We start from the raw sequence: 27,932 nt of genomic DNA on the forward strand, positions 1-27,932 counted from the left end.
GAGGCTCGTGGTGAGCCCTCTTACATCCTGTGACTGGAAACTCTGAGGCCTTGTCAGTGCTCCTCCTCATTGGTATCATCTGTAATATGCTTCAGAAAACCTCTGTCTCACAGATGTTTTGACTTTAGTCATTCGACCTATTGCCCTTTACTGGGGTGCCTCAAGTATTTGGTGGGCGTACTGTGACTCAGTCCTCAATCTTGTCTACAGATTATAGGAAAGACCCCAGAGCAAGGCCCAGGGAAGTTCAGTGACCTCTTCCAAGTTGGGCAGTGAGTTAAGATGCCTGAACACTCCTTCCAACATACACTAGTTTACCAAGTGATGACCTTACACCATCTTGGGCTGGGAACGATCTTAGATATCTATCTTGTGTCATGGCTCTCATCTTTCTGAAAAGGAAATCGAGACCCGGAGTGGGTTGTTGGTGGTCCAAAGCCAGGGAATGGCAGACTTCTAGAGCTAGAAGGCGCCTTTGGCCTTCTGTCGTCTAGTTTTGCCTCCAACCCAAAGGAGCAACACTTTCCACACGCTCCTTGCCGGGTGATTACCCAGCCTCTGCCTGAACACTTCTGGATTTTTTTTCTGCCCATTCCATTTGCAAACATGTCTCATTGTTGTAAAGCTCTTCTCTGTAATCAGAGGGAATCTGGTTTCCTGCTGTATCCACTGACTGCTGCCTTGCAAAACCACCACAACAAAACCTACAACCTCTGTGTCCTGGGAGACTTGTCCCCACCATGGACCCCTTTACTCAACCAGAGCATTTCAGCTCACGTTGCCCCAGCTTCCCTGATCCAGACTGATTTTCTTTAGCATGGCTTAGTTCAGAAGGTTTATTTATTTTGCTTTTATTTGTTAATGGTAACTACCACCTTCTGTAAGTCCCATCCTTCCCCGCCCCCTTTTCTGAGATGCAGAAGGCCCTCATTAGAACATCAGTGAGTTCACTGCACTCTTTAAAATCAAGACAACAAAAAAAGCTTGAGTGTGCTTCCCCTGACAAGCCTCCTTAAATATAATCATAGATCTGTCACAAAATATGCAGGCTTATGAGGGGTTGTCAAAGTCTTTCCTGAAGTGGGAGATGTTTAGGGGGAAAAATTCTTTTGCATTAACTGAAAAGGAACAAAGTAGGAAAAAAAACAAAAAAACAAAAAAACAAGGACCAGATGATTCTGTGAAGGTTTTGCAGAGCCACAGTGTTGCAATCTTTGCCTTGATGAATGATAATGCAGCAGCTTCCGGAAAGACAGAAAAATTAAGTTCTGAGCCGTACATGTAATTGGTCTTGACATTTCTATTCTAGGAGTTTTTCTCTTAACTGAGTGGGGAAGCAGGTGAGGTAAGAGAAGCGAAGTGTTACTTTCCAGAGTCATCCGGATTCAAATCTCTGATTCTGATGGGGAGTAGACCAAAAGGCACCATACACGCTCAGTTTTCTTTAAGCCAAGTCCTGCCCAGTGATTCCCGTTATTAAGTTGTATCCACACCATGACTCTCTGGAGGGTTTATGGGCTCTTCAGCATTTAAAATGTTTTAAAAAAAATTTTTTTTTTAACGTCTATTTATTTCTGAGAGAGAGAGAGTGAGCAGGGGAGGGGCAGAGAGAGAGGAGAGCAGAGGATCTGAAACGGGCTCTGCACTGACAGCAGAGAGCCCGACGCAGAGCTCGATCTCAAGAATCAAGACATCATGACCTGAGCTGAATTCAGTTGCTTAACCGACTGAGCCACCCAGGTGCCCCTAAAATTTCATTCTTTTTTTAAAAAATTTTTTTAGTGTTTTCATTTATTTTTGAGACAGAGAGAGAGGGAGACACAGAATCCGAAGCGGGCTCCAGACTCTGAGCTGTCCGCACAGAACCCGACGCGGGGACTAAGCATCCAGTTGCTTCAGGGGCCAGCACAGACACATCCCCACGTTGCGTGGCCCTGGAGGAACAAGTTCAAGGACGTGCAATAAGGAAATCCGGTGCCGTGGCTCCTCTGGGGCTCTCCAACTTCCACGCAGGCATGATCACATCACTGTGTCCTCATCTGATGCCAGACCTCCCAAGCGGTCCAGGGGTTTCTAAGCCTTCTGCAATTACTCAGCATAATAAGATTTCAGAGCTCTCCCTGGCTTAAAATGTGCTTTCCATTTTCTCACCAGCCCACTTCCCTCCCCCGGCCTTGCCCTGAATTAGAAGTGCATCCGCAGAAAGAAAGATTCACAAGCCCCTAAACTGCCCAGTGGCACATTTCTATCTTTCATCTCTCCTATGAGCGTCTCCTTGCCCTTCTTCACACACCCAGGCTGAACGAGAGCATGACATCCAGACACAGCTATGGTGCCCTGCCTGGAAACAGAGCCTTGTGCAAATCCGCTTAGCCTTTCCTCCAAATGAGAAAGCACTCCCAGCCTTCTTGATCCCCAGTAATTGTAATGGGGATTACGAACAAGCCCTGCAGAGATCAATTTCCAAATGAAATGTAAGAACCCTTTCAAGTGCCTCACCCTAATTGTAGACGCTTTCAGTGTTACTGGAGCTGGTTTTGAAAACCACCTTGCCGATGCCTCAAATTAAGTTACGCTGCACCTGCATATGCAAAAGGAAGGGACATCAAAGAAAGAATCAGTGGGGATGGCAAACAGAAAGAAATGCTGGGCACAGACATGAAGACATCTGGCTTTCCTGGAACCTGCTGTTTGTTTCGTAGGCAAGGACAATTAGCGACTGGAAGGACAGCTGGGTGTGGCTTTGTTGTGTCCTCAAACTTTACTGTCTGTTTCTGAAGACTTCTTATTTCCAGGCTGAAAGGGTGGATTGATTGTCCTATTTGTTATTCTTCAAAACTTTTCCTGGTATTTTATTTTTAATTTTTTTTCAGTTTATTTATTTATTTATTATTTTGAGAGAGAGAGAGAGAAAGAGCGCAAGTGGTGAAGGGCAGAGAGAGAGAGGAAGAGAAAGAGAATCCCAAGCCGGCTCTGCATTGTCAGTGCAGAGCCTGATATGGGGCTCGAACTCATGTGACACCATGACCTGAGCCAAAGTCAGACACTCAACCAACTGAGCCACGCAGGTGCCCGTCCATGAATTTTAATAAAAGTGATCTCTGAAGTAAGTCACTGTCACCCTGAATTCATGCAGAGCCAGGTTTAGGCTGCTGTAAAAGAAACGCAGCTTTTCTGGTTTGAACCTAGAGAAACGGATCATTGCTTGGGAGAGGGAGGCCTTTTGTGGATTTGCGTAGATGGAAAAAACAACAAATTCTTAATGTCATTTGTCTTTTTTTAATGGACTTTGACGTGTTTCGAATTTATTTTTGCGCGTAATTTTAACACTACCGCCTGAGATTTTTTTTTTTATACTTTATCTCTGAAATGTGTCAGATTCCACACTGACACCGTTTTTATAGAGAGGGTTTTGGTGCCTGCGAGGAAGTGGCATTGGTGGCCGTAGAGCCGCACGGACCAGGGTTTGAGTCCTCGGCGGGCGGCACTCTTTTTGTGACCCTGGGCACGTCATCAGCCTCAGAGGGTAATGACAACCCCGACTTCCTTGTGGCGTTGTGGAAGTGAGCTGACCCGGTGAGCACAGCTGCTTATACCAGGGCTGGGCACAGAACGTGAGCAACATTAGCTGGTACCTGGCGATTTCAGATTCGTGGGGCCCACGTCTCTGCTCCCCACCAGCCTTCCCAGGAGGAAGCCAGACAGCAGGGCCGCCTCCTCCCGTGCCCAGGCTTAAGCCTTAAGTAAATAACAGATTTAATCTCAGGGGAAGCAAGTGCATTCTGTTATGGGCACGGAGACATTTTATCGGTCTTCACACAAAGTCAACAGGAGACAAAAGAACGTCCTCCTTCCAGTTTTTCTCAAGTGTAGGGCGGGAAAATGGCAGGGCGAGAGTCTCTGCAGCCTTAGAGGCACCGGTAGTATAAGAAATAGGCACCTGGGTGGCTCTGTCTGTTAAGCATCCGACTCCTGATTTCTGCTCAGGTCACGATCTCACGGTTTGTGAGTTCGAGCCCTGCATCGGGCTCTGTGCTAGCAGCTCGGGGCCTGCTTGGGATTCTCTCTCTCTCCCTCTCTCTCTCTGCCCCTCCCGCTCTCATGCACGCTCTTTCTCAAAATAAATAAACTTAGATAGATAGATAGATAGATAGAAGAATGAGGCCTGCACGGGCATTTCTGGACGCCTGGGTTCTGAAGCCAGTTCTGCCCCTGTGGATGAGGCATGAGCTCCGTGGGCCCGATTCCCCCCCGAGAATGTGATGGTTCTACTCGTGTGTCCCCACGATTGTGTGACCGGCTCTTACAGGCCGTTGTGACCCATTTTGGGGGTGTGTTATGACAGGGGTGGGCCCATCCGGTAAAACCTAGCTGAAAAAAGGCCCGAGGCAGGATGTGTTTTTCCTCCCAGATTCTCACGTTCAGGGGAAAGACCGCACCCAGCTGTCTCAGGGGGGTGACTCCAGGCCGGCCAGCCACCACCCACCACAGGGATCCATTTGGGGGATGTTCTCTTCAGGGCCACCACCCGCGGTGGCTGAGGGGCACCGCGCTCCCCCCGGGGGGCTCCTCTGGAGTAGAAACAGGTTTAACTAGAGCCGGTGGTGATTCTCCAGGCGGCCAAGAAAACCTTCCCAGTGCTCCATCAGAGTGACGGGAGGTCTTTACAGGGAGTTTTAGAACCTTCCATATTTAGTTCCAAACCGCACGTCCTTGCCTCCAGTTTGTCAGCAGGCCAGCTGTCTCTCAGTGGGAGTGCGGGCTGCTGTCTCTTCCTGACGTGGGTTGACTTGAGACTGTCGTGCTTGCTCCATTTGAAAGCCGAGTCCACTCGCTGTGGCCAGAAGCACTTAGAAATCAAACGCGGATCTCTGTTGCTTTCAAGGTGACGAAGGTGCATCCCGCTGGAAGATGGGTCACCGGTTTCGCGGTGGGTCTTGAATTTGTCACAGTATAGTTACCCTTTCGTAGTGCTCCGGAGGCAGAGTAAAAGCTTGGTGGCAAACCATGAGAATGAACGTGGAGAATGCTTTATTTACCCATAATTCGCTCCCCGACTACGCCGTTTGCCTGTCCGCAGCTCGCCAGCTGCCGTGGCATCTGTGTTGAGGATGCTCTGAAGTCCCAGGATTCGTTGCTGTGGTGCACCTGCCTCCCACCAAATGGCTGACGCTCTGGCTCTTCTCTTAATTATTCTCTCTTTCTTTAAATGTTTATTTTTGAGAGACACAAAGAGAGACAGAGAGAAAGAGACGGAGTGTGAGCAGGGGAGGGGCAGAGAGAGAGGGAGACACAGAATCCGAAGCGGGCTCCAGACTCTGAGCTGTCCGCACAGAACCCGACGCGGGGCTCGAACCCACGGACTGAGAGATCGTGACCTGAGCCGAAGTCGGACGCTTAACCGACTGAGCCCCCCAGGCGCCCCTTTCTCTTAATTATTCTTATTTTTACTCTAACATGAGACTCGGGTTTAAATGAAGAAGACCTTATTTACTCCACCATTTTTTTAAAAAGCAAAGGCTGGTGTTGAGACAAAGAGTTGAATGTGTGGTGAGAAGTGGGGCCTTACATACTGGGATACTGGGAGAGGGTGAATCTAGGAGGGCGATAAAAAAAAAAAAAAGAAAGAAACCATTGAGCTTGGGAAACAGTGATAAGCCATCCATCAACCAGTGAGTGCCTTCTGCCAGGCCCTGTCCTGATGTGTGGAGCACGCGGCCCGGCCTTCAGACTCCTGGCCGGCCTTTCTAAGGAGAGCAATTTTATAAAGCAGGTTGATTTAAGGCACCAACACCTTTGCTGGGCTGAGACAGGAGAGGCGCCAGGGCCTGCTTTTCCTCTCTATCCTCCTTCCGTTCCTCGTCCTCCTTTTCTCTTTTAATACCAGAACTCCCCCCCCCCCCCCCCCCCCGGTATTAGTTTTCCGTGCAGTGTTGGGACAAATGACCCCGTACCTAGTGGCTTCAAACAGCACACATTTATTGTCTAACAGTTCTGGAGGTCAGAAGTCCAAAATGTCTTAGTGAGCCAAAAACACGACTGCTTTCCTTCCGGAGGCTCCAGGGAAGACTGTTTCCTTGCCTTTTCCAGCTGCTGGAGGCCGCCTGCGTTCCTTGGTGACCTATTCACAGGTTCTGGGGCTTAGGATGTGGACGTATTTGGGACACCACACAAGCAGATTCATGGAGCGTGTGTGTGTGTGTGTGTGTGTGTGTGTGTGTGGCGGGGGCATAGCATAGTGATTGCTCACGTCAGACTTGATCAGCTTTCTGAGTAAGCCGGGAGTCCACAGCCTTTGGGATGGATTTAAACCAAACCTAGCATTCAGAGTTCTTCCTCCCCAAACCACACAGCTCACTGCATTTTACCAGAACATTACCTCAACTTATCAGTGGTACACAGAGATATGTGTAAACAAACAGACATATAAGAGATGGTCTATTATATTTGGCAAATCTTAAGACACCCAGGAGACAAAAGGGAAAGGCTTTTTTCTTGTTGAATTTAGCTCTTCACAGGTAGGCAAGATTCTGAGTCTTTTAGGTAAGAGTTCAGGGAGGGGGGGCTGTGTCTACAGTAGAAGACAGAAAATCCCAGAGTGCTTTGAAGTGAGTAAAGAGAATTTTCACCGGGCGACTGCATTTACTTAGGCCCTGCCCGTGTTTACCATTGTGTGCACCCATTCCTTTCCCTAAAGTAAATAAAATCTGAATGCTTCCTTAAGCAGAGACCATTGCGGAGTTTCCCTCCAAAAAAACAAACAGCCACCACTTCTACCAAAAACAAGAACAACAGAGATATGCCTATGCCTTTGGGACAATCCACAGTTGTAAAGAAAATCTTTTCCTCTGGGGCCTCAGGTTGTCTTTAAAAGGTTCCTTCACTTTCTGTCCCCTGCCCACCATACCCCACCTCCCACAACAGAATCACAGTCTTCGAAGGTATTTTTTTTTTAAAGGAGGTAGGTTGAATAAATTCTCACCAAACTTCCCTGTGGGTCAGCAGCCTGCTGTGAGTTATGAGATTGTATTCATTTGTGAGAAAGCATGAGGATAGAAGGCAAGCTGACAGTCCTTTGACAAAGATGAATTTTCTGTCCATGTTTTAATCTTTAATCTGGTTACCATATGTTGTTTCTGAAGGGTTAGTTAATTAAAAGACCTTATTTTTAGAACAAGTTGGACTGGCGTTAGCAATATGCCAGAAAATAAGAAAAAAATTAATTGGTCAACCGCAGAAATGTCTCAAAAAATGCTTAATAAATTTTTGATAAAACGCTTAAAAAATTAACCCGGAGTAGAAAGAGAATATCGATTTCACTCCAAATTCATGAGCATTTAACTCACAAGAAATGAATACTCATAATCCTTTCAAATCCCATACTTAAAGATCCACTGGTGATAACGAAGCCAGTGCCTATGATTGGGGCACCTCTAAATCAACTGTACTTTTTAAGTAAAAGTTTAAACAGTAAGTGCATACTACCCAGTTAGAATTCAATGCTGCTTTGCTGTTAGTTTTTTAAAGCAATAGTAAATCTTTGTATAGAATTTATTTACATAGTTACTCAGTTTTCTAAGGCTGTTGTAGCCCAGTACCATAAACTGGGGGGCTTAACACACCAGAAGTTTTTTTCTCTCGCAGATCTGGAGGATGTAAGTCCAAGTTCAAGGTGTTGACAGGGCCATGATCCCTCTGAGGGTCCAGAGAGGATCTGTTCCATTCCTTTCTCCCTAGCCTCTGGAAATCCTTGATATGCCTTAGCTTCTAGATGCATGACTGCATCTCTGACTCTGTCATTCAATAGCCTTGAACTTGTGCATCTCTGAATACCTATGTCTTCACATGGCCTCCCCTCTCTCATGTGTCTGTGCCCAAATTTCCTTCTTTTTGTAAGAACACCACCTTAACACATCATGACCTCATCTTAACTAATTATATTGCAAAGATGCCATTTCTAAGTAAGGTTAATTTCTGAGGTTCTAAGTGGACATGAATTTGGGACGGACACTGCGTAAACCAGGGCAGTTACCATCTCATTAGATCAGCTTCTCTATCCATAAAATGGGAATAATATTGCTTATTCATATTTGGTTTTAGTGTAATGAATATAAGGCTCATTCTCTGACTCTTACTCCTGAGATCTAGTGAGATCAGAAGCCAGACTTCTTCTGGAATTATTTTTATATAACTTGAAAATTACTAAGCAAGGAAATTTTTTTTCATGTAATCTCTTCAGACTAGAATTTTCCCAGAAAATACCTTGGGAAACATCAGTTTAATAATGTGGCCTCTATGTCAAGTAGAAATAATAAGAGGGATGGGGGGCCTTCGGAAGGTGCTTGGGTCATGAGCGTGGTGAAACTGGGAGTCAGCAGTCCAGAGGAGGGCTCTCACCGGACCCAAGCCTGGCTGGTGCCCTGACCTTGAACTTCTGGCCTCCAGAACTGAGAGAAATAAATTTTGTATTGTTTATAAGCCACCGAGTCTGTGGAATTTTGTAATAGCAGCTTAAAAAGACCAAGACAGTTAAGCAAAACTCTTGTCTTCAAGTCTTAGTCCTTCATACACACACCCACACCCACACCTCTTCGAACCATTGAATGCCAGGTGAGATCTTGGCTGCAGGAAGGCTGTTTTGGAATTTCTACTAGTGCAGCTTAACATTTTCCTTAGTGACTGGATGAAAGCCTGTTGCCTTGATGACATTAAAAGATGCACGATGGCTTTGGAGATTTTGGAGATGGCTATTGTTAACAGTCGTAAAGGAAAGAAGAGTCTCATGAACGCAAGGCAGGGAATGATGGTCCTTGTGCAGAGTACAGCACAGGACGACGTGGGAGAGGAGATCAATTTCTGGAACACCAGTGTAGGGGACTCTGCTGATCTCCCTGGTGAAACTGGTAGAAAAGATTTAAAACAGCAAGCATTTAAAGCCTCTGGAAATGGTCCTACGGTACGACAGTAAAGGAAGAAACCTCTGTTTGAGGAAATCTATGCAAATTTGGTAAAAAAAAGTTGAGAGTCTGTAATATCTGAAATGAGACTGCCCCCTCCCTCGTCCTGCTGGCTCTGGAAAGTGAAGTCTCCACTCCAGATGACTGTGGCCACCAGCACAGGCTGCCTTGCCCCCAGCCCCCAGGTGGAGGGCTTTCTTCCTGGGAGGAGCAGGACTCCAGTGTTCCCAGCCCCCCAAGTGCTGTGTCTCAGTCCCAGCAAGCGTGGTCAAGAGGCGGGGGCTTCCTTCTTTGTCCCAGCCCCTGCTCCTGGAATCGAGACTTGACCTTGGGTAAGGTGCGATGAGAACACCGGAACCCAGACTGTCCTTGCCCCTGCCGGGAGATGCAAGCCAGGAGGACCTCGGGGACCTGCTGCTTCCTCACCTTGCAGGCAGTGCTCAGCTCCTAGAGCAAAAATGTCAGTCAGAGAGCAGCTGGCCACGGTGGCATTCCCAGTTCCCGGGCCCTGGCTCAGAGATTTTGCCTGGGGGTGAGGGGGAGAAGCCGTTGTAAAGGCAACTCATCTCTTCCTGAAGGAACTGATTTCATTTACAACAGTAAATGAGTTCAAATACGAAGGCACTTTTAAGAGCAGTGGAGGTTGTGGTTAAAGGCAGTTGAGAGGTGATTCATAGGTTTCATGAACAGCCTAGACTATAGGCTGGCCGGTTTGCAGGACGGAACAGAGGAAGAAGAGGCTGGGGAGGAGCCCTCCTGACACTGACCTCAGAGACTGTTCCTTCAAAGGAGCCCCAATTCGAGTGAGTTCATTTGTAGAGCAATTTATGCCCCAGTGCACTGTCGCAAACAATAGAGGAGGCAGCTGGAAATGATGAGAGTTTAACAGCTGGGTGTGGTTACTCAAAGAGAGGAAGGGATCCCTGCGAATACCACAGTCACCCCAGGGTGACCGTAATCCAGCCAGCCACTAAAATTAAACAGACAAACAACAATAACAATTGGGGTGCCGGTAGCCAGAGTGGCTACAATATGTTATCTAAAACGTTCAGTTTCCAACAAAAAAATTATGAGGCATGCATGAAACAGGAAAGTATGACCCACACGCCAGAAAAAAAGCAGGCAACAGAAGCTGTCTGTGAGAGCAACAAGATGTTGGATTTAACAGAAAAAGACCTCAAAATAGCCACTATAGATGTGTCCACGCAACCGAAGGAAAGCGTGATCACAGAAGTAGAGGAAGGTATGACGACAATGTTGCGTTACGTAGAGAACATCAGTGAAGAGAGAAAAATCGTAAAAAGGAAGCAAATGGAAGCCCTGGGGTTTAAAAATATAACAACTGAAATTAGAAATTCGCTAGTTGAACAGAATGGGAAGACAAGCCACAGACTGGGAGAAGATATTTGCAAATGACATTCTGATAAAGGATCTAAAAAGTCAACAATAAGGAAAATGGGCAACCTGATATTTAAAAGGGCAAACGATGTGAACAGGCACCTCACTGAAGAAGAGACACCGATAGCAAATAAGCAAATGGAGAGATGCTCATCATCATATGTCATCAGGGAAAGGCAAATTAAAGAAACTGAGATACCACCGCACACTTACTGGACGGGTCAAAATCTAGCATGCCAACAACACCAAATGTTGATGGAGAGGTGGGACTACAGGAACTCTCATTCATTGCTGAGGGGAATGCAAAATGGTACAGCTACTCTGGAAGACAGTTTGGCAATTTGTTAGAAAATGAAATCTACTTTTATCGTATCCAGCAGTGGCACTCGTTGGTTTTTACCAAATGAGCTCAAGCCTTATGTCCGCACAAAAATCTGTACACAGGTGTTTATTGCAGCTTTAGTCATAATTGCCAGAACGTGGAGGCAACTGGGAGGTCCTTCAGTAGATGAATGGGTAAATAAACTGTGATCCATCCAGAGAGTGGAATAGTATTCAGCACTCAAAGAAATAAGGTATCAAGCCATGAAAAGATATGGAGGAATCTGAAATGCACACTACTAAGAGAAATAAACCAATCTGAAAAGGCTATATATTACATGATTCCAATCATATCACATTCTGGAAAAGAGAAAGCCATGGTGATAGTGAAAAGATTAGCAGTTGCCAAGGGTTAGGTAGGATGGAAGGATGAAGAGGCAGAGGCCTTTTAGGGGGGTGAAACTATTCTGTGTGATACTATAATGGCGGCTACATATCATTATACATTTGTTAACCCATAGGGTCTATAACACCAAGAGCGAACCCTAGTGTAAGCTGCGCATCAACAGGAATACTGGAAAGAGAAGAGAGAGAAAGGAGTAGAAAAATAAATAAAGAAAAAACTTACCAAATTTGTCGAAAAACAATATCCTGCACGTCCAAGAAATGAAATAAACTCGGATAAAAAAACAGATCTATGAATAGATACATCATGATAAAAATTATGGAAGTCAAAGATGAGAGAAAAATCTTGAAAGCAGTAAGAGAAAAATTACATGTTACATACAAGAGAATCCCAATAAGGTTAGCAGAAACAATGGAGGCCAGAGGCAGTAGCATAACATATTCAAAGTGCTCAAAGATAACAACTGTCAACCAGAGTTAGTATAGACCCCGCAAGTAAAATGGCAGTGTCTACAACAAGACTGATTTCATGTTAGATCAACTTGCTATAAGTCTGGGAGGTTCCCATGACCCCCTTGAGCTCACAAGAATAATTCACAAAATTCAGGAAGATAACTAAATGAAGAGACGTGTAGGGTGAGGTCTGGGTGGGGGGATCCCAAACATGGGGCTTCTGTGCCTTCTCCCCATGGAATCAGCATGGAATCACACTGATGTGTTCACCAGCCAGGAGGCCCCACCAATTATGTCCAGAGTTTTTATTAGGATTGCATTACATAGGCATGATTTACTGAATATCAACCCTGTGATTGAACTCCGTCTCTAGCCTTCCTTATCCTCTTTGGGGGTCAGGAAATCAGGTTGATAACATGCGGCTCAAAGCTTCAACACTCTAATCACAAAGTTGGGCTTTCCAACCATGATCAGCCCCCATCCTGAAGCTACCCAGGGGCTCACCAGGAGCTACTGCATTAGCATAAACTTAGATATGATCCAAGAGGCTTATAAATAACAAAAACACTTCATCACTCAGGAGATTCCAAGGCTTTTAGAAGCCCCACGCCAGGAACCTTAGGCAAAGACCAGACAAATTCTTTATTGTACAACATTCATGACATGCCATTCTTTTTGTAGGTTGCAAGATGCAGTTTGTTAGATTTTTTTTCAGTTTGTTACATTTTTACTGAGGATTTTTACATCTATATTCATAAAGGATATTGGTTTGTAGTTTTCTTGTGACACGTTTATCTTGTCTTGGTACCAGCCTCATAGAATGAGTTGGGAAATGTTTTGCTACTTTTTGGAAGACTTTCGCGAAGAATTGGTATTAATTCCTCTTAAAATACTTAGTAGAATTTACCAGTGAAGCCATCTGTTCTTGGGAATATTTCTGTGAGAAGTTTTTAAATTACTAGTTCCGTCTATTAACTTGTGTAGATCTTTGAATATTTTCTATTTCTTCTTGAGTCAGTTTCAGTCACTTTTGTCTTTATAGAAAGTTATTGATATTTTTCATTCATTTCCCATTCATTCATCATTTTTACTTCTGTAAGGTTGGTAGTAATGTCCCCTGTTTCATTGCTGCTTCTCTGTATCACTGTTCTGACGATGGGAGTGGGGATAGTGGACTCATGCTTTGTGAGGAGGGCACCGGCTGGGGTGGTAGCCTCTGGTCTTCTTGATTTGTATCTGGTGTGGAACCTCTGCCCTGTGAGGGCGTCTCCGGTCCCAGTATTCTTGGCTCGCCATGCCTGGGGCTGAGCCTCCACTGTATGAGTGAGCATGGGTGAAGGAAAGCAGACCCTGACCTCTTGGCTGTATGCACCTGGAAGTCAGCGTTTTCAGCACCCAGGTTGGGGGGATGAGAATGTTGGCAGCCTGCCTTCCTGGGGAACAGCTGCAGCCCTCTCCTATGGACCAGGGGACGAAGAGTCTGACCTTCTTGGCCACACGCACTGGAGTGGAGCTTCTGTCATACCGATCTGGGGTCGGGGGAGTGAGAGAGTGGGTCATGGCTCCAATGCCACAGATTCTCCAGCTTTTAACCTAAATTTGGTAGACTTTTTTGAATAAATGTTTCTTCATTTGCTGTATGCCCTTGGAACAGTTTACAGAGATTTTAGACGGTTTAGATTTTAGATTTTAGGATCTTTATAAAGAATTTTCACCAGCTGTTCAATGGAGAGAGGGTCCGCAGAACTCCTTGTGGGACATTCTGGAAGTATGCCTTATCTCCCCTACTCGCTATCCTTTTCACAGAAAGCATTGCTTAATTCCTGGCTTTATAGCTTCAGGTGGTTTGTGGAACGGCTCAGGCAGGGCTGACAGAAAACGGAGGGCTGAGGAAGAGAACCTAGGAGACATATATGTGGGGAATTAGGATTGAATTGAAGACAGCGTTAAAATATGAAATGATTAACTTTGGAAAGAGAAGGTTCAGGTTATGAAGAACTAGGATGCATGTTCATGGAGCACCAAACAAGTGGAAGGCTTATAATGCAGGGCAAGGTACTTAGACACAAGGAACCGTCACTTTGCAAGGTTCTTAAATAATAGAATGTACTACCCATGAAGGTTGCAGAATTGCATTTTAAAACCGGCCTAGACCCTTATTTTTAGATCTCATGAGTGACGACAAATGCAGCTTCTCTATCACCTCCTTCATGATGATAAAATCTGACCGAGGCATTTTATTAACACAAATTATCAAACTAAGGTCAGCGCGGTACCTTTCGCCTACCACTCGGAACCGCGGCAAAGCACCCAAGAATATCTTAGCATTTGTAATAGCGAAGCGCAAGTAAGCCAGAACCTTATTAGGTTCTGGGCCACACAGATAATTATTTTGTTCTTCCGCCAGAAAGTTAAACAAATAAAAGCAGCTGTCTTTCCTACTTGCTTTTCTGCGAGGCTAACTTAGCTGTGTTGCTGCCTGAAGACCGCGGCACAGGGTAAACAGCCTCATTAGATCCCTGGCAATGCTTGGGTGCTTAGGTCATGCCAGCTTCCTGAACATGGGTGACCTATTGTTTTTTCCCTCTCCGGGATGGGGAGATAAAAACTACACTTCAAATATTTACCCTCCTTATCTTTCTTGTTCTAATAAGGGACTTGGTTGTGGGGCCATTTCCAAAGAAATGCCTAATATAGAACAAAGTCAGTTTAAAGAGGTAACTGTTATTTAACGAGAGGAGGATTTTCAAATTACAACCTTAACAATATTAGGGGAAGTGAGTACTCTCTTGTGTTGGCAGGATTGCAGAACTTGGCCTTCCCACTCTGCTAGGGGCAGTTCAGTGTTTTCTTCGATAAGAGGAAGAAGAAACAACAGACACAGTGATGATGTCTATCGGTTTCTCTTGGCGACGAAATGAAATTAAAATATGCTGGGCATAGACTGAAATTGTGATTGGCAAAGTTTAATTAAACTTACTAAAGTTGTGCTCTAAGCTTGACCAGAACTTGAGTTTTGGGTCAAACAGGGGAAACTACAAATGTACACACCCACAAATGATACATATGTAAGCCACAATTATATATATATATATACACACACACACGTATATGTGTATATATATGTGTGTATATGTATATATATGTGTGTATATGTATATATATATGTAGATTGTGACATATTCATAGTGATTATAGCTAAACTATATCTAGATCTAGATAGATCCATGTCAAGGAATGTGAATAACTTAAATGACAGGCAAATACATTTTCCAGCTTTTGCAATGTGAAAATTGCTTTTTGAGCATCCAGTGGTGTGTCAGTGCTGCTGATTGTTTTTCGAGAGGGGGTATATGCCCCCTCAAAATAAATCAACAGGATTGCTTCAAATCAGTTTTTAAATCATCAGGTTTTAGCGAGACTAAGATGAGAAATTTTTTTCCCCCGTTAATGAGCGTTATGGAGTCCTAAGGCACAAGCGAGCTTTAAAGGTTATAGAGATGTCTTGAAGCTGAACCCTATCGGAACATGAAGGAGGTCACTTCAAGTGCTTTGGCGAATAGGAAAAGGAAGTACAGTGTGCATTCCTGTGAAAAAATTGGTTTCTCATCTTAGTTTCACTAAAACCTGATGGTTTAAAAACTGAGTTGAGGGGCACCTGGGTGGCTCAGTTGGTTAGGTGTCCGACTTCAGCTCGGGTCATGATCTCACGGTTCGTGGGTTCAGGCCCCACATTGGGCTCTGTCCTGACAGCTCAGAGCCTGGAGCCTGCTTCTGATTCTCTGTCTCCTTCTTCTCTCTGCCCCTCCCCCACTTGTGCTCTCTTACTCTCTCTCTCAAAAATAAACATTAAAAAAATTTTTTTTATATCCTAAATCAGGTTTTATGTACATAAAGAATATTTCAAATATTTTTGTGGTATATTCGTTAAAAACAAAGGGAGGGGGTGAATAGCCAATTTTCCCCCCCTCGGGATTCTTTTAAGTCCCAAGTTTCTAACCCAGTTAGGAGTTCAAAAAAACAGTGGAATTAGAGAATGGAGTTACCAGAACATTATGTACACGAACAAGGTTGCCTTTGGTTAGGTGAAAATGTTTTAAACGCTTCTCTCAGTCCTATTAAAAAATCTGTGTATCTTCAAATGTACTGAAACTTGAGTTGGCTTATAGGTATGCATTTCACTCTAAAAAATGAATACGAAGTCCCAGGGTGTAAATAAGAAATTGTTGTTATTTTGAAGTAAAGCGAAACAAGGAGGCTTTTCCAAATACATTGTAAATTGCAGAATCTTAGAATAGCTCCGAACCTGAGGTCATTGGCTTGCATTGCCCACCTGCTAGGATAAATACTTGGGATAAACGCGTCCACTGCCTTCTCATCTCTATTTGAAGACATTCACGGGCAGAGAAGCCGCGCTCTCCATTAGCACAAATGACTCAGGGTTTGGAGTATTTATTAGTTGTCAGTCACTGGGCTAAGTGCTCTTCTAATGTTGTAAAATAATTCCGTGAGGTAATAATATCTAGTTTAACAGATGAGGAAACTGAGTGTCAGTGGAGAAGAAGTAGCTTGGCTCGTGTTCGTTCCGTGACCAAGTGACAGCGTCAGGTCAGCTGGCACAAAGGCGGTGTGTTTTAGACACGATAGTGTATCGTGTGACAGATTGACTCTCATTTACGTGACTTCTCTGCACATCTTCTAAGATAACCAGTGTAGGCTTTCTTTCCCCTCCACAAACGTTTATCTATCCATTCCTGCCTCTCCTATTACCCTTCTGGTTACCTCTTCCAGGGATGACACAAGATGAGCAGTGTGATTGGAGGGAACAGAAGTCATCTTTTCCCCACTTTAGTTTGCTCTCAACAGTTGTGACGCGAATTCGTAACATTTCAGACAAGACAAACCTCTATCGGGTAAATAAACGCTAGTCCCTCCCTATCCCCTATGTTCAGCTCTGTGTGGTTATTAGGCTTTGTTATATCCTTCCATTTCTCTATTCCGCCGAAGTTCTTGCTCCAAACAATTGTGACACGCCCAGTTTGTTACAACACTTTAAGCAACAACCACTCCCTCAAGGACACGGTTCCCATTTCAGTTGCACAGAATATTGACTGTAATGACCTACGTATAAACTTCACTGTTAGCCCCTCAGTCCATAAATCACTGCATAATGACAGATGTGTCCCACGATCCGTGACCAACAATGTCACTTCTCCCAAAGTCTGGTGACTGGTCACGTGTGCGTGGTATTCCGTTCATGCACAGACAGCAGAGCGCGTAACTGTGGTGACTTCTCATTTCCTGGTGGTAAAGCCACGTGACATTTTAGAAACATGGATGAGCCAAAGAGGGAAAGACAGAAAGTACAGCAAAGAAAAAAAATGTGAACACACCGAAGTGACATTTGAGCTGAATGTAGATGGAGCCACACAGGCAACAGCTGGCCTTGGGAACGCTGTCGCTGTTCGATAGACTTGACCGGCATCCAGGGAAACTGAGTGAGGGTGACCTTGACCCGCATGAGGAAAGTGGCTTTGATGAGAGGGATGATGGTGTCCCAGAGGCAGTGCTGATGGAAAAAAGCTTCGCATTAAAGAAACTGTAGGACATAGAGCACAGCATTGAAAGCATGGATAAAAATGTCGGTAGCTGATTCAAACTTGGAAAGTCATATGACAATCTGCCTTCAAGAAAAATACTTGCTGTGTATCATCAACATTTGTAATGTTTTAAATGACAGTGTGCTAAGTTTTAGCTTTATTATTTTTTTCATTTTCCTCATACTTTCATAATTGGCACTAAGAGTTTTTAATTTTTTTTTTTAATTTTTTTTTAAGTTTATTTATTTTTGAGACAGAGACAGAGCATGAACGGGGGAGGGGCAGAGAGAGAGGGAGACACAGAATCGGAAGCAGGCTCCAGGCTCTGAGCCATCAGCCCAGAGCCCGACGCGGGGCTCGAACTCACGGACCGCGAGATCGTGACCTGAGCCGAAGTCGGACGCTTAACCGACTGAGCCACCCAGGCGCCCCAAGAGTTTTTAATATTTTAACCAACATTTTTAAAGCTCATGAAACAGTCCTGTCTTCTCCCATTGACTGTTAGGATTTCTTTGCGTGGTTCCAGACTGCCTGGTCATCTCTGTGGTCTTGCATTACTATGCAGAGTCAAATGCATCGGCAAATCCTCTTGGTTTCACCTCCAGAATGTCTCCGATTTATCTACTTCTCCCATACTCGCCCAATTCATAATTAGCTTTTTCCTGCTGGGACCAGTAAAAGAATAGCTTCCTAACTGCTTCCCCTCTCCCTGCCCCCTTCCTCATAATGCATCTTTCACTTAGTAGCCAGAGGGATCTTTTAAAATAGATTCAGGATTTCCCTATTTAAAGGCTCATAATGGCTTCTATTCGAACCCTAAATAATTGCAACTCACGTTCAAAATGTGCCTGCTGCGTAGCCTCTGACTTGACGCCCATCCTTCTGGTCCCGGTTCGGGGCAGGAAGTTTGCGCCTCATCGCCCTGTGTTTATAATGACATGCAGGTGCATAAAATTGCATATATTCACTATAATCCTTGGTTCTTAACACTCCCAGTAAAAAGTCCTGAAACCGCTGTCCAACCCACAAGCTGGACTCATGTCTCACGGTCACCTTCATCTCCCCTCTCTGCTTCCTTGTGTCCAAGGTTAACCACCATTCTTAATCTGGTAGCTATCATTTCCGAGTTTTTCTTTTTAAAATAATTTTATCTTCTCTATATGTATATACCTAAAGTATGTTTCGTTGTTTAAACTTTTATAGGAAAGTCATCATGTTGAGTGGAATCTTTGGGGACTCTCTCCCCCACCCCCTACCTGACTTTGATGGACTCTTCCGACGATGGTTGTTTCTAAGTTTGGCTGAACACAGGTGCTATGAACTCTCCAGCACACGCATCCTGCCTGGCCTACAGCACTCTCGTGTAAATACCTAGGGGCGCTAACACCCAGAAACAGGCTCGTGCATGTACAGAGCTTTGACACATGGCATAGGAGGCATGTCATGTCAGTGAGAGAATGTTTTGCAATGAAAGTAGAAAACATGTTTATTCATACATAAATCACCACTACTGGGTTCCTATTCCATACATACACAAAGATAAACTCCAGAGGAATTAAAGACTTAAATGTTAAAAAATGCACAAAACTTGGGGCACCTGGGTGGCTTAGTTGGCTGAGCGTCTGACTCTTGATTTTGGCTCAGGTCATGATCTTACGGGTTGGTGGGTTCGAGCCCCATGTTGGGCTCTGTGCTGACAGCGTGGAGCTTGCTTGGGATTCTCTCTCCCTTTCTCTCTGCCCCTCCCTCTCCCTCTCTCAAAATAAATAAACTTAAAAAAGATACACAAAACTCAAGACCTAAAAACTTTACAAGTCTTAGTAGAAAGTAAGCACATTATCATTTATTGCTTAGAATAGGAAAATATGTTTTTAATGAGACACAAAATATATCGACTATGTTAAATTTATAAACTTTTTTTTCCCCCCAGCAAAAGACACCTTAGTGAAAATGAAAAGGTAAGTTACTTGGGGAAAGTATTTGCAATCATGCACTATCAAGACTGGAGGAAGAATGTTTGCATGACAGTAAGCACATAGGAAACAGAAAAATGGGCAAGAGATACAAACAGGCATTGAAATATCATCTGACATTTGTGTGGACAAAGTTCAAGTCTGTCAATTCAGTGTGGGGGGGAATGTGGGATCAGTGGCTCTCACAAACTCTGCCATGAGAACCACTTTGGGAAAAAGTGGCCTCCGTGGCTTCTGCACTTTCTGCAGGTGGATGTGTGATTGGCTACTTTCAAGTTCAGCGTGAGGCCTTTACTCTTATTTACCTTGTTTTAGAAATTACCCTTTGGGTTTTTTATTCATTCTTCTCTCTTTTCAACTACAATGCAAGCTCTAGAGCAAGGATCTTGTCTAATTTGTTCATCACTGGTTCTAGAGTACAGGATCAGAGGTGCTCAGTAAATGGTCCAATGGATGGATTTGCATTTGATTTAGGGGAGTCGGCATCCTTCTAGTGCTCTTTATGAACCGTGTGCTCGCATTCTTTGCCTGTTTCCCAACTGGGGTAACTTTCTCTTATTAGTTCATAGGAGCTCCTCACATATTATAATGATTAATCTTATGTCCAATTTTGTTTTGCAGTACTTTGTTTTTCATTGTAACTTTTCATTTCTGTTCTCATTATACAGATGCTTAAAATTTTTGTGTAGTCCTACGTATCAGTCTTTCCCATTATTGCTTTTGGGTTTTAGGTCCTACTTAGAAATACCATCCCTACCCCTGACACTATATTTTTTCATTTTTTCTGGAATTTTGTATTTTCAATTTTTATGTTGCCACTAATTCCTTTAAAATTCTGTATATAGTGTTAAGTAGAGATGTTTTTTCTTTTCAAATGTTCCCAAGACCATTTACTAAATTGATCACCTTCCCTAAATGTATTTTTGAATTTACGATTTTTAATTAATGGAGTTATGATTTCATGATTTTATTTTATTTGCTTGCAGTTTTTTTTAAATATTAAGTCCTATGCTCATTTCCCCCAAAGTTCAAATAATAAACCATGATTTATAGGTTTTTAAGCAGTAAAATTATCTCATGATATACTTAAAACAGAAAGCATATTAAAAACAGAAACGTGGCTTTAGAGAGAAAATATTTAATCTATTTCATGAACAAAATGTGCAAAGTTTTAGAAAAGAGGCATTAGGTTTCAGTATAGAGTATAAATACATTCTTGCTTTTATAACCACACGTATTACACATCTTTTGAGTCGGTAATGAGGGCCGGTGCGCACAGTTGTTCCAAATGATCTTCTGTTAACACGTGCACCGGAAAGCATCACTGAAAATAGTCAAGATCGGTGTAGAAATACAATGTTATATAAAAATATATTACTCTGTCTACATGAAACAAAAAAGCAGACCACAAACATTTTTAGAGTTAGAGTATGGATGGAAATATCAATATGTGATGTTCTAAATTAGATTTTCATTGCATTTTTTAATCTTTGGAGAAAAAAATAAACCTTTGGAATGACAGATATGAAGTCAGCACAGCAGACCAACTGTATTTTCAAAAATAAAAACACAACTTTATCCACACAAAAGATGGGAGAGTCTGAGTCTCTAAAATATGACAAAGTTATGAGATGTTACAATTCGGAAATCTGTTTTATACATACATATCTCAAGCACACAGCAAACTCTGTCCACAAACCACATGTAAAGTAATTAAAGCAATGTAAGTATTTCGAAACTGGTTCTCAATGCACCCCTGACAGTGAGAATTTCAAACTTTAAAAAAAAAAAAAAATTAACCTATGTAGAATATAATTAGGAAGGTATATTGCAGACTAGAGAGAAATTAATCTTAAACACATGGGGGTACGGTTCTGCTCTGGAAACTGAGATATTATTAGGAATTCTAGAAAAAAAGAATTTGCCACACCAAAACCTTTCTGCTGTAGAGCCATAGCTCCTCGCTGAAACCTCTATAGAAACTACCATTGTTTTTAAAGAGAGGGAAGCCTAAGGTGTGGAGAGGAAATGGTAGTATGTATTCTACAGGTAAATCGGGATGACAAGTATCTGAGACGTGCGTGAAACAACACATTTCAACTCTATATGAGCAAAAACTTGTTGGTTTTGAACAGCATAATGAGCAGGGCAGGCAGCCCATCCTGTACATACCCACAGAATGATTGTAATTCTGGTGGCATTAAGAATAATGACCACAGATTCTAACAATAGAAGATTGTTACATGGCAGAGTCCTTCTACATTTTGAGAAAGGAACAGGTCTATTTTTACCCTTCATTACCATAGTTTATCAACTACTGTTTTGCCCTCTATGTTTTAGCAGATATTTATGAGCACAGCACACCAGAGTCATGAAAATACTGTTCAAACTGGGCATATTTAAATCTGAAGGCTGTTTTTTCCCCCCGATTTCTCAGCATTATGAGGGCTCATTTCACTTTATTTCAAATAGAAGTATGTAACCGCGTGTATTAAAAACAAAGGCAATAAATTATGTTTGTCCATGTAACTCAGTCTCAGGTTTTCAAAAATTGACAAATTTTGCCGAACTCTGTATCGCTGAAAAACATCACGTCTGTAAGTTGCTGCTAGAAGAGGAAGGAATTCACACCATGCCCTGGCAGTCACAAAAAGGCCTGAGTATATGGTCGTTTAGCAACCCTTTGTGCTTGTTTAGTGTTTTTTAGCGTATGGTTGCCGGCAGAGGCAGGGAGGCGTAGTTGGAAATACTTGTGGCTCTTTCCTTTTGGTTGGGGCTTTCAACAGAACGAAATGCCCTAGGGTGTACTCGAGAGCGCCATGCCTTGAAGAAGGGACACCCCAGACAACGGAGAACTCGAACTAGGCAAACATCCCACAACCAGGATCTAGAATTTTCACTGTTCAACCCGAACCTTGGAAAATAATGAAACCCAATCAGCACACTAGGAAATGGAGGGGTAGCAATCAGAAAAGCTGCCTAGTGCTGCCTCCTGGCCCACTGTGCCCAGGTCCTGGGTGGTCAGACCAGCTGCCCGGAAGCCAGAAGTAGCCAGTGGAACCTGTAGGTCTGCTGTGCGAAAGGGCCAAGGTTTGCTGGTCACGGAACACATGTAGACAGATCAGTAAGACCCTAACTTCTAATACTACTCTTTGTTACCCTACTGCAAGAACATGGGGAAAACAAACAATTATTCAGGACAAAATGGAGATTTATGGGTAGTGTGAATTCTTCATTTAAATCAACTATGTACATGCCACAGGAGAAAGAGGAGGAAATCTTGGCAATTAACAGTGAATTCTACTTCTAAAGTATGACACAGTAATTACCTTTTGAGTTTTACATTTCCTTATGGGTTTCAGGAATGAGATTTTATAGCAATTAGCAAGTTCTAATGATTTAAATTAGCCAACTATTTAATGAAAAGATGTTTATAATCTTGTTCCTAGATGATCACGGAGTCACAGTGGTAACATTTTACTTCACACTTTCAGTACCTAACGCTAGAATAGGTTTACTGTAATAGAATTGCATATATTTGAGTCACTGGAGTGGGGGGCGGGGGGGGGGGGCGAAGGTCTTACCTACCAGTGCCATTTATGACACGAGTAAGCAGAGAACTTTGTGTGTTACCAAGACTGGCCAAATACTATGCTTCTGGAACTCACTTTGGTTATTAAAATGTTCTTAAATATGACCAAAATTTTTAGGTTGTGAGACAGTCCTGTTCTAAGGATTAAGTTATCCTTTATGACAGGGTCTTATAATTACCTTTTGAAGACCAATTAAAATAGCATTGTTGGAGCTAACACTGAAAAATCTACTTAATTCCTTAATACATCCATCTGCCAAGAAAAATCCTGGATGACATCTGAATTTGAGAGAATAGTACACAAAATCTTTTGGGAAACAAAAGTATACAGTCTGTTCCAAGCCATGAAGGATAAGAGCGTATAATGAAAAGTCAAAGAGCTAATACAGTTAAGTGGATTTAAGTTAAATTTCAAAAACAATCATCACTAGGACTTTTTGGATTCTTTAGATTATTATTTACTATATATAGCGTCAAAAGATGTAGGTCTAAAACAAATACTTTTGAGAGGCAGTATAACATGGTAGTTCAGCAGACGCATCCAGGCCTGGCCACTTCCTAAATGCGTGATCTTGAATATACTGGTGGAAAGGCTTGTAACTCTTTTGTTTCGGTTTCCTCGTCAGGGAAATAAGGAAAAATAGAACCTCTCTCAGAAGGCTGTTGTGAAGATTAAATGAGCTAATACATGAAAAGCACTTAGAAAAGTGCCAGGCACATACTGAGCACTCAATATATTCAGCTCTCTGTAAATACCACACAGGCTTGAGAAAGCATTCACAGAAGCAAGTGCTCTTAATTCCGAGGGCTGTCTTCACTCTACATCTGCAAGTAGGCAGGAGTCAGGAGACCGGTATTCAAATAAAAGATCACTCACGATTCACCTTCTTAACCATTCCACGAAACTGGTCCAACGACAGCCTGTGCCAGGCACTGCTCCAGTGTCTGACGTATTACTCTGAGAACTTGAGATATGGTCACCGACGTTCCGGAGCCATTTTCTCATCTTTAAAATGGAGGTAACATCTATTTGTCTGATTCGTAGGTTACTTGGAAGCTCAAAGGAGGCAAATTGCATGAAGGCACTTTGAAGATTTTGTGGAGCACCATCAGACTGCATTACAGGCATGGGTGCAGGGTGAGTACGTGTGGACCCTCTCAAAGGAAGGTAATTAGTCGTAGTTCTGGGTTTAAGAAAATGTTCATAAAACTGTAGGCTTCTAACTCTAACATCATTTATAAATAGTAATACACTTTATTATAAAACTGTGTTTCTCTTATTGGGTCCCAACTCTATGGGGAGTATTAACATATCAAATAGATGGTTGAGAAATATTTTCCTTTAGAATTGCAATTGCAAAGCAAATGTCAAGCTAGATATTTATGGTCATAAATTATCATCATTAGCTAATAAGTAGCAGCTCCATTAATTACTAAAAGCTTTACAAACACTATTTCATTGAATCCTTATAGCGACCCCATAAAACAGGTAGAGTGGCCCCATTTTATAGGGTTAGAGTCCAAGAGCCTGCAAAGCACGTGCTCTTAACCTCTACACATTACACAATAAAAACACCAGAATAAAAAGTCCTAATCATTTCTGTCTTTACCAAATCACATACTTAAGAGAACCAATAGATCAAAGCATTCCAAATTATGTTCTGATCCTTGCAACAAAGGTGATTTTAGAAGTTACATACAGTGCTTCCAATTCAGTTTTCCTTTAAATTCAGTTTCACTTTAAATCTTTAAAAAAAACTTCTTCCCCCCTGAAAATAACACATTGTTCACTGAAAACAAACTATAGGCAAGTTGAATTAAAATATTTATAATTTTGTCATTGAGGAGAACCACCGTTGACATAGTTCCTCCCAGATATTTTTATGCAATCGTGAACTATGGAATTTAGTTTTTGATGATTGTTCTTAAACACGATACCAAATACAAGGGCCAGACTGAAGTCTTTTTAATTGGCAGATATAATAAATTTTGTGCAGGCAGAAAATTATTACAGATATCTATTTTCAGTTTTTTCCTAAAATTTCCAACCATGGACAAACAAGCAGAGAGTAACTTATTTTGGTGATACTAACCAAAAGTATTCTGCCCATAAGAGAAACTTAGATGAGAAGTTCTTGACTTGATCTTTGTATCTGTGCATGTCTATACATGTGCATGTGTGCACACACACACACACACACACACACATATTCATCAGCACGTGTGAAATATTTTTGGCTGTGTTAAGATTTATAGCTTTCTGCAGACCTAATAATACTATAACTATAGTTTTAATTAGAACAGTCAGGGGGAAAACTGTTTTGTAGTCATTGAACTTTGCCAGAATTACACTTATGGGTGATTCAACTGTAAAGTTTTTCCTTTTGAGTAGGTTAAATATTTGCTTGAGGCAGCATATTTAAGATAAGCAAAGTTCTTTTCAGGGATCCTATTAATCCTGAGTATAAATTCAGAAAAAAAAAAAAAGTCCTACTGCTTGTGAAATAATATCCCAGAGAGTGATGGGAAAAATAGTGACAAAAACAGCACAATAATTCAGGGCAAAGATCCCAGGTATCGTGTCAAAGTGTGTGTGATGCCACATTACTGGCACTTTGATTAAGATGACTTATACTAAAATCTGCCTCTTTTTAAACTATCACTGGACATAATTGATACAAGAAAAGCTAAAGCTAAAAAAAAAATGCAAGTCCTTATAGAAAACAGAAGGCAGACAAGGATCAAGAAGTTTTTAAAAATAAACTTTCGAGTGCTTCCTCTTATGTAAGAGGTTTATGTTAGTCATAAATTCTAGGAACCTACTTATACTGCTTTAGTAGGATTCATAAAAAATCATACTAAATCCACATAAATATTTTTAATGTAAGAAATAGTGCATATTGGTGACTAAGAATGTTCAATAGAACTATTTTGAAAGAAAATATAAGCTTAATACTAACTGAAAACTGTCTAGACAAAAGGAATAGAGATACATAATACATATGTGTGTTTGTATATTATATTGAAAAATTAATTACCAGGTATTTCTAAATTGGGTTAAAACCATATATACTTCTTTCCCAGGAAGTGAAATTGTTTATGTCTTTTTAAATAGGAAAAGATTAACCCAAAATATTCTCATCATGTCCAAATGGAAATGAGAAGAATATTTCAAATTAGATTAAAACAGGACTTCAGCCTATTTTCCATAAAAGAATATTAATGTTATTCATTCCTTTATTACTGAATGCTTTTTATGGAAAGAAAAGGTTTATGAGGTAATTATATAATAACTTTAAACAAGATTCCTTTTAACTTTACATTATGCTTCTCTTTAAAAATAGCTTTAGCAGATTACAAATTAAATCCAAATCATGACTATGCATTTCCTTCAGAGATTTAGAGAACCTGAGTAAATGAAGCTATTAATATGTTCAAAATTGTATTTCAAAAAGAAAAATGGGCAGATGATGGTAGTCCAAAGATTATAGTTCAAATTTGTTTCTGAAGCAGGGAAAGGCATATTATGTCATCTTGCCTATAAATATTTATTGTGGAAATATAGTTTATACCTGACATTTTCAAAATCCTGTAAGCTGATTAAATCACAAACATATTGAACCAGTTGTAGTAAAAACAAGAATAGGCTTTTAAATAGTTATAAAGGGAAATTATAAGAAAAAAACTTTCCATTATCTTCTACTGGCAATTTCTTTTGGGGTTAAAAACCTCCCCGGTGTCATTTAATCACTGTATGTTTCAGCCCTAATATTTTAAAGAGTAATAAATATATATACATATTAATAGAATGAAAGTGCTTCACACTAAAACTTTCCTTGAAGGCTTAAAAGTGATTTTTTAAAAAACATCACAATAAATGATAATTTAAGTTTTATATAGGGGAGCCAAAAAACCCCAAATCCAACGAATCTGCATACTTTAATGCTTACAGGTGAAATTTAAACCTCTAAGACAACGTATACCTATTTACTCAGATTCAGCTGTCACAATTTATTCTTTATCATAAATAGCATCACAGATAGTAATATGTCCCGAAGTCCCTTTCTCCTTGAAAGTTGTAGTATTTCTGGGGCCTCACTTATTACCCGGTAAGACTGTATTCAATCAGAAAAAGTTCAGGAATTGAGTCTGTACATCCTTAGACCTCTTTTTCTGTATATAGTTATAAGGCATTAATAATGGCATGTTAAAATAGCAAATAATTTATAATAAAAATAGACATTCTTTTAAATTGCTCTCAAATGAGAGAATCATAGAGAACAGAGAACATATTTACCACCCAGATACTCTTTAAGCTTCTGTAATGTGATTTTTTTTTTTTTTTTTTTTTTTTTGGCTTAAAACAGACCTTAGGCCCTGAATGGCAGGTGTCCTTATACCAACATGTGGACTGGATCTTAGGTTCTGTTTAAAGTTATTGTGAAATTTATATATTTAAATGTGCTACTCGCTACTAATAAAGATAGAAAAAGTTAAAATATTTGGTTTCATTACTGTTATCAGTATTCATTGCAAATTATCTTCATAATAGTCTAGACTACAGTGTGGATTTAAGTTTTGTGCCAAATAGCACAAAGTACAAAATCATGGTTCAAATGATGGTCAGTGATTTAGCTGGTACACAGCCAGAATGAAGGAATTTGTTTATAATAGATAAGTAAATATGAAGCGTAGCTTTATCTTAGTATCAGTTGCTAGAACTGAGCAATGGGTCTCCTGGTACCCAGAGGCAGAAATAAAGCTGCTTTTCGTAAGGTACAGTGACTGGGAGGGTGGAGGCCAGGGGCTATGGTGACTGGGTAGCTGGCTGGCTTGCTAAAATACATACTTGAGCTCTACTGGAGCTATGCACCCTGGTTGTGCACTGGTTATTTGTAAAGGCTGACTGAACATAATTCCCTTCATCATACAGGCGTTGCTGTCTGTGCTACAGTAATAAAGAAACACGCTGATAGATAGAATGGCTTCAAGTGATAGGCAATCTCCAGGGATCTGCAGTGAGATGGCTGGTTGACTGGAAATGCTCTCGATTACTCCAGAGGGTATCTGTCCTCGAAGAAGCCATTCGTTGCCTAGAAAATAAACACGTAAATTACAAAGACTGTATAAGACATCAAGGAGGAAATCAGACAAACCTCACGAAGACTAGATTCAATCAACAGACATTTACTGAAAGCCTCTAAGTGTGAGGCATTATGCTCTGTGTGAAGGA

The 27,932-nt window shown here is 41.7% G+C and overlaps 1 protein-coding gene and 1 long non-coding RNA gene across 5 annotated transcripts in view; one reads left to right on the forward strand and one right to left on the reverse strand.

Annotated features, from left to right (window-relative positions):
* LOC132684877 (uncharacterized) overlaps positions 1-27,932 on the forward strand; it is a 143,487-nt gene that overhangs the window by 111,255 nt on the left and 4,300 nt on the right. For all 4 annotated transcript variants that reach the window (XR_014135336.1, XR_013550570.2, XR_013550572.2 and 1 more), the window contains one exon: positions 23,745-23,837. This is a non-coding gene — a long non-coding RNA (uncharacterized LOC132684877). The remainder of the gene's footprint in view (positions 1-23,744; positions 23,838-27,932) is intronic.
* The window catches only part of NHLRC2 (NHL repeat containing 2), a 59,511-nt gene continuing 51,808 nt past the window's right edge, over positions 20,230-27,932 (reverse strand). Inside the window, exon 11 of the mRNA XM_060641428.3 lies at positions 20,230-27,792. Within this exon, the coding sequence (XP_060497411.1) occupies positions 27,536-27,792 (257 nt within the window). The 3' untranslated portion in view covers positions 20,230-27,535. The remainder of the gene's footprint in view (positions 27,793-27,932) is intronic.

The sequence above is a fragment of the Panthera onca genome, chromosome D2, assembly GCF_046562875.1.
Source record: "Panthera onca isolate mPanOnc1 chromosome D2, mPanOnc1 haplotype 2, whole genome shotgun sequence".
Classification (NCBI taxonomy): Eukaryota; Metazoa; Chordata; class Mammalia; order Carnivora; family Felidae; genus Panthera; species Panthera onca.